The following is a 7702-nucleotide window of genomic DNA, read 5'->3' as shown; positions in this document are numbered from 1 at the left end:
TAGTTGGGGTTTAGTCCACTTTTGTATCCTTCCCTTCAAGGCTCAGGGGTCCAAGATTATCTTCTGTGTCTGTGTTAATTGGTTTTCCTTTTCTTTGTTGAAGAGCGTCTGTGCAGTCCTTGTGCCTAGTCTGCCATCTTGCTGGGTTCTAACAAGGTAGCTCTTGTGTGTGTTTTTCTTCTGACAGTCCATGGTATATCCAATAATCTTTGCCAACACCATAACTCAAAGGCATCAATTCTTCTTCAGTCTCCCTTATTCTTTGTCCAGCTTTCATGTGCATACGAAGTGACTGAGAATACCATACCTTGGGTTAGGCACACCATAGTTTTCAAAGTGACATCTTTGTTTTTTTTAACACTTTAAAGAGGTCTTTTGTGGCAAATTAGCCTAATACAGAGTGTTGTTTGATTTCCTGACTGCTGCTTCCATGGACATTGATTGTGGATCCAAGTAAAATGGAATACTTGACAACTTCAATCTTTTCTCCATTTATCATGATGCTGCCTATTGATCTAGTTGTGAGGACTTTTGTTTTCTTTATGTTGGGGGTATAATCCATACTGAAGATTGTAGTCTTTGATCTTCATCAGTAAGTGCTTCAAGTCGTCTTTGCTTGCAGCAATGAAGGTTGTGTTATCTGCATATTGCAGGTTGTTAAAGAGTCTTCCTCCAATCCTGATGCTGTGTTCTTCTGCATATAGTCTAGCTTCTTGGATTATTTGCTGAGCATACAGATTGAATAATTATGGTGAAAGACTACCACCCTGACACACACCTTTCCTGATTTCAAACCATGCAGTATCCCCTTGTTTTGTTCAATTGACTGTCTCTTGGTCTATGTACAGGTTCCTCATAAGCACAATTAAGTGTTCTGGAGTTTCCATTCTTCTCAATATTATCCATAATTTGTTATGATCCACACAACTGAATGCCTTTGCATAGTCAATAAAACGCAGGTAAACGTCTTTCTGGTATTCTTTACTTTCCGCCAATATGCATCTAACATCAGCAATCATATCCCTCATTCCACATCCTCTTCTGAATCCAGCTTGAATTTCTGGAAGTTACCTGGCTATGTACTATTCTTAAGGTTTTCAGTGGCCAGTCATTTCAAAAGGAGACCCCCATATCCTTCTTCCTAGTCTGTCTTAGTCTGGAAGCGCTGCTGAAATCTGTCCATCATGGGTGACTCTGCTGGTGTTTGAAGTACCAGTGGCATAGCCTCCAGCATCACAGCAACACACAAGCCACCACAGTAGGACAAACTGATAGACAAGTGGTGGTTAAAGCAGTTATCAGAGAAAATTTCAGTCACAAACACATGAATAAAAATCAATAAAAATGAAATTAAATGTTCAATTCAAAAACTAGAAAAAAATAAAAAAGCAGACAAGAAAATACAAGAAAGAAAATACAAAAGAGGAAAGCAGTAATTAATTAGGCAAAGAACTGAAAAGTGGTGAATGTGATGATCACGTCTTTGAAAAATTAACAAATTATACAAAAACCTCTAGGCAACCTAAATCATGGAAAAAAGAGAAAGTACATAGTGAGTCTGAGCCCATGCCTAGGGCGAGTGGACAACATACTTACGCACACAGAAAGGGGTCTTGCCCGACCAGTGATGATCCTGCTGGCAGATGCGTACAGACATGCCAATCAGGCGGAAGCCTGCGTTGCACTGGTACACCACGCTGCCCCGGTAGCTGTAGTTTTCCCCATTGATGTGTCCATTCACGATGGGCTCAGGAGTCCCACAGTGTCCAGCTTTGTGGTGGATGGAGAAAGAGAAGTTCACAGAAAATGAGGTGGAACTTCACCAGGATGCGAAGATACAGGGATGGTGGGGAAAAGGGCCAAGACACATGACCACTCTATGATGCTGAAAGATTTCAGTGGGGTTTCCGGACTAAGATAGACAAGGAAGAAAGGCCTTACGATGGATTTCCCAAAATCAGCCAATGAAAACCCTGTAGATCACAACAGCTTGATTCACAATGGATTATGAGGCTAGTGCAAGCCTGGGCGTTTAGTTCCATTGTGCATTGGCTCACCATGAATTAGGGGTTGACTTGATGGCAGCTAAAAATAACAACACAACACTCATTTTTCCCCATCTTCCCCTGAGAAGCCATTTAGGAGTGACTGTAGGCATTCTAGACATGATAGAGACATGATAAAAATGGTGTTCAGGAATTAGTAATGCAAAATCACAATGTTGTATCCAACTGACAATGTGTTCCTGGACATCTATCACTGGACTTTAGTTTCTGTATCTGTACACAGGTGAGGAATTATCACTATTACCTCTTCTCCCAGGGATCATGCTCTTCTTTTTCCCATCAACTAACATTTATTGAGCATCTATTGCTCTGGTAGCATAGCGCTTAAGACACTCGACTGCCAACCAGAAGGCTGGTGGTTCAAACCCAACAGCCACTCCTCGGAAGGAAGGTTGCGCAATCTACTTCCGTAGTGATATTGCCTTGGAAACCCAAGGAGGGGTTGCTATGAGTCGTCGGGGCCAACTCGATGGCACATAAAAACAACAACATTGCATGGTGCAAGGGGTGGCAGGCACCATTTTCATTAAGGTAGTCAAAGCCTAGTTATGCTGAAAAAAAAAAAAAAACTATGTAAACACAGATGGTTTGGCTAAATTCATTCCTCTTTATCCTTGAGTGGTGAGGAACACAGACAAGACATCTGTTTCAACTACCATGTCTGTGTAGCAGGCTTTGAGATCAGGGGGTGTGAGGCCTCCTACTTTGTTCTTCTGCTTTATTAGTGCTTTACTTATCTGGAGTCTCTCTCCTTTCCATATAAACTTGGTGATTAGTGTTCTCATCTCTTTAAAGAAAGGTGATGGAATCTGCCTGGCCAATTTTTTAAGGAGATCACCAAGTCCTTATGCCTAGCCTGTCTTAGTCTGGAAGCTCTACTGAAATCTGTCTGCCATTGGTGACCCTGCTTGTGTTTGAAATACCAGTGGCATAGCTTTTAGCATCACACAAACCACCACAGATGAGTGGTGGTATACACACACACACACACACACACACAAATATACACATATATGGCTAATATACAATAGGAATTTTAAGATATATTACAGGAATACGTCTCTGGAAGCTGCCCAAAGTGGAAGCTGGGACTTTACCCATTGCAAAAGGACTAAGATAAAGCATGTTCCTGATCAGAACCTATCAAAAGTTTGTCTTATCAGACTTTTCTCATTGTTTTGAGCACCTCAATAGAAGCTAGGTCTGAGTTTTAGTCATAGTACGTGCCCAATATTTAGCATTAAACCTGTTTAGATTAAGCATTTTATGACAGTAAGCAAAATGATACTATTCAAATATTGGATTTCAGCTCTGGTAAAAACCTAACCCGAGCTGAGAAGGAAAAATGGGCAGTACAGGCCTGGGGAGATCACTTACCAAGGCAGCGGACTTCAGAGCCGCTCCAGAGCCCATTGGCCATGCACTCCCGCACCCTGGAGCCCACCAGCGTGTATCCGGAATTGCAGGAGAAGATGGCCGTTGCTCCGTAGTCGGACAATGTTCCGATGCGATGTCCACTGGGGGGGATGGGGAGCTCTCCACAGGAGATGACTGAAAAGATCACAAGGTTCTCAGTGAGCCAGCCCTGAGGGGAGGGACTCATGCTGTGTCAGGTTAGCCAGAATAGTGACAAAAATAAGATCTGATTAATCTACTTCTGTAGTGATACCACCTCGGAAACCCAAGGAGGCGTTGCTATGTATGAGTCGAGTCTGACTCGATGGCACATAACAACAACAACAACAATAATCTTATTGTACTGGAACTCACCGACCAGAGCCTGAGTGATGACACTGGCATGTATCATGTTACACTGGAGCAGAGATTCTCAACGGCAGGTGTCCCCAGAAACACCTGAGGAGCTTGTAAAATGCCAGGCTCCATTCTAGACCCATGACTTACATCTCTGGCGATACGGTCCAGGCATGTGTATTTTTTAGAAACTCCTCAGGTGATCTTGATGTGTACTCTGGTTAGGAACCAATGTACTACAGAGATGGCAATTCTATTCTATGCTCCTAAGTGCCCAGGGTAGATGCTGGCAGTCAGTTACAATTTCATTGTTTTTTTCAGCTGAGCCCAGCAGCAGCCTGCCTCACATTCATTCTCAACATTCACTGCAGACAGCCATTAGCTGGTCTATGAGATGAGGTCTAATTGCCAAGCGTCCTGCACTGAAATGAATGGTACCAGTACACACTCATGACTTGTTTTATTCTGCCATATACAGGGTTATATACCACTGTGAACTCTGTACTGGGAGACATTAATACCACAGTGTCATGGGTTAGAGATATGGGATGATACCACCCCTTCTCCCATTCAGTCTCAAATTTCCCTTTTCTTACTGATGAGCTATCATCTTCTACCCCTTTACAACCATTTACTTCTTCTATGCCATCCATTGGGAGCTCTGGTAGTATAGTGGCTAAGACACTTGCCTGCTAACCAGACCCACCAGCCACTCCTCGGAAGGAAGGTTGGGCAATCCTACTTCCATAGTGATACTGCCTCGGAAACCCAAGGAGGGGTAGCTGTGAGTCGGGTTTGACTCGACGGCACATAACAACATCAACAACATCAACATGCCATCCATACTGATTAATATGGTGAGGACTGTAGTGGATGCTGTGGTGTGCCACCCAGGCCTCCGTTTGGAACTTATCGTACTGGCCATATGGTAGGAACCTCAAGAATGTTGAATAAATGAATTAGTATATACTTGCCTAGAAAAAGGCAGGTTTTAATGAGATGACAAAATGATAAGAACTTCTTCCTTAAAGGAGTAGGCATTTTCCCAGCTCTTAATTTTAAGTAAGTGTCTGAAAGAGATATACTGCAACCCCAGGTGATAGACCTTTTCTCCCTGTCCCACTTCATCTCATGCACGAGATAGCTCAGGGTTGGAGGCAATGTGACTAACTTGCCTCCTGGGCTTACTTTGGCAGGTGGGCAGAGAGTCCCCGAGGCTCCATCTTCCATTAGCCTGACAGCGGATGACCCTTTGGCCAGTATAGTAGTAGCCAGGGTCACAGATGAGCATCAGCTGGGCCTGGAACTGGTACTGTGTCTCAAAGATGAGTCTCCATCGCCCATGTTCCACACTGATGCTGCTGATGTCAGGACAGGTCACAGCTGAGAAGCAAGGGACAAGAAAGAAGATTAATTCATTAATTATGGAGGATATCGGCAGCAACCCAGAGCTGAGGACTGGGAGACCTTAATGCAGCAATGATGAATCCATGACTCTTCAGTCCCTAGGTAGGTTTGGTAAGTGAATGAAGTGGGTTGGGTGTGGAATATGGCAAACTGGGGTGTGCAGGTCCTGCAGAAAAAAGGGGAGGGGGCACTCAGTCAGCACTGATCATCAGATATGAGATTCAAGTTTCCATTTGGTTGGATCTTCATCTTTCAAGAGAAGACAGAAATCTAGATTTTTATGTAAAATTGCCCAATTTAAAAATGCTGGGGAGTAATTCTTAATTTTTAAAAAGCACAGTGTAGGTTCCCAAACCCCCATGTCTTTGCATGGATATGGTTCATTGGGCTTTTGTGAGTTAGGTCTTAAAGCTGAGCTCTAGCTCTGTCAGTTTAGAGTTTTGTGGTTAAGGGAGATTCATCTAAACTTTCTGAACTATAGTTTCTCCATCTTAAAGAGAGTGAATCATTTCATTTGTAAGTTCTATGATGCTTTATGGAAATACCTCAGGGCACAATGGCATATCAGTGTTTTGAGACAACTTTTAATTTGGAAGCCCAGTGGGCAGGGTATACCACTCATCCATTTCTTCTCCCTTAGCTTCCACACGTGTTATTCTCATTATTTCGGTCACTCTTTGTAGGAATCTTTTCAACTGCTCAGCCACCCCCTCCTTGCACCATCCTTAACTGTCCGAGGACTCACCAACACATTGTGGGGGGATGTTGTGGTTGCTCCACAGGCCTGTCTCTAGACACTCTGTTGTGGCCTCAGCCCCAGCCTGGAGGTGGAAGCCTTCATTGCAACTGTATACAGCCTTGGTCCCCACTGTGTACTCCTTTCCAAACGCCATTCCGTTCTTGGGGCCCTCAGGAATCCCACAGGAAAGAGCTAGCAAAGGGGAAAAAACATGTCACGAGGAATTCTGATTCAAGATGGTGGTCTGAGAACTTATTTTTTTCTTTCCTCTTCCCCAAGACCTCAATAAAATTATAGTAAATAACAAATACAAGGGAAAAGCCTCATAATAAAAAAGAAAATAGGGGAATCGTCAGCAGATGAGAGATTAACGTTTTATTTTTGGAAGATGGAAAGCAGATAGAAATGTGTTGATGGATTAAATGCAGCAAAAAGGCCTTAGTACAAAATATATAGAAGAGAAAGACCAGAGACAGAGTGAGACCAAGTCTATTCTATCCCTTCCCACAAATACAATGTAAAGGCAGTAGGCATCCACTCTCCAAATAAAGTACAAAAACCAAACGAAAATCACTGCCGTCGAGTTGATTTGACTCATTGCGACCCCTCCTTGGGCTTCTGAGGTGGTATCTCTACGGAAGTGGATTGCCCAACCTTCCTTCCAAGAAGTGGCTGGTGGATTTGAACCATCAGCTTTTGGGTTAGCAGTCAAATGCCTTAAGCACTACAGAGGGCCATTATTTCCCACTTAAGGTTTGGGGGAATCTTCTTTGAGGGAATTAGAGCTGGTAGTGTAGGAGCTGTCATCTCAGAGTAAAGCTCTTTTAATTCCAGCACTTAAGGGCTCTCAATCTCAAGGCTGTTCTCTACCTGCTGCATACTCAACTCAACTTCTCATTCATCGCAGAGAACTAGTGGGTAAAAATATCTTCAAAAAAATTAATACTCATAATAAACTATGCTTGCCCTTGGATAGTTCAGGAGCTATTACAGATGGAGAGAGATTAATTGGAGTCAAAGTATCCACTTATGTCCCTATTTACACCATTCTCCTGAAATTGGTCCAGAGCTCGGAGCTCCTCTACTTAGAGCCAGAATAAGCCTGGGAAGAGGAAAGTCCTATCTACATTGGCTAACAGTGATACTTGATGCTTCTAAAATTTCAAGAACCAAGAAAAGGCATCAGACTAGGGCTCTATTATAATGTGGGGAAGAGAGGACTGCCCAGAGGAGAGTGACTGGAACACCAAGATAGAGGAAGGATTCAAATGACCGACAAAAGAGGAGGATCAAGAAAACAGAAGGAATGAGAAAATAAGGTATATGATACTCTTCTGATACCTATATAGAATGCCTTATAGCTCCATAACTAACTGCCCTGATTCCTTGGGCGCCTTAAAAACTACTTAGAATCCTATTGGCATTTTGCCTGGAGAATCAATCTGGATAAAATATATGAAGGGCGTGGGAAGCGGCCACTTCTCACTGGCCCTGATCAGGCCCTTCTCCATGGATAATTAAACAGTCAGGTTAAGAAAGAGTTTCCCACCATGAGAGACTAGAAGCCTGAGCCTAATGATTTCCATGCCAAACACAGTCCCCTAAACCCAGAGGTGATTGAGGAACACTTCCGGTGAGTAGGAGAGAAAGGAATACAATCATAAAGTATTTGAAGCCTGTGTTGAGAGCTCTCTAAGGGAAAGACTATATAGAGTAGAAAAAAAAAAAAAAAAAAAAA

At 43.0% G+C, this 7702-nt stretch overlaps 1 protein-coding gene across 1 annotated transcript in view; it reads right to left on the bottom strand.

Moving 5' to 3' along the window:
• Positions 1 to 7702, bottom strand: part of CSMD2 (CUB and Sushi multiple domains 2) — a 972087-nt gene that overhangs the window by 67895 nt on the left and 896490 nt on the right. Inside the window, exons 50-54 of the mRNA XM_007950414.1 lie at positions 5971 to 6156; positions 5007 to 5201; positions 3444 to 3617; positions 2261 to 2279; positions 1597 to 1817 (exon numbers count right to left, since the gene is read on the bottom strand). Coding sequence (XP_007948605.1) covers positions 1597 to 1817; positions 2261 to 2279; positions 3444 to 3617; positions 5007 to 5201; positions 5971 to 6156 — 795 coding nt within the window. The remainder of the gene's footprint in view (positions 1 to 1596; positions 1818 to 2260; positions 2280 to 3443; positions 3618 to 5006; positions 5202 to 5970; positions 6157 to 7702) is intronic.

Source organism: Orycteropus afer, unplaced genomic scaffold (assembly GCF_000298275.1).
Source record: "Orycteropus afer afer isolate SDZICR_OR568_19922 unplaced genomic scaffold, OryAfe1.0 scaffold00272, whole genome shotgun sequence".
Lineage (NCBI taxonomy): Eukaryota > Metazoa > Chordata > Mammalia > Tubulidentata > Orycteropodidae > Orycteropus > Orycteropus afer.
Note: the sequence above shows the minus strand (reverse complement) of the source record. Positions and strands in the feature narration are given on the sequence as shown.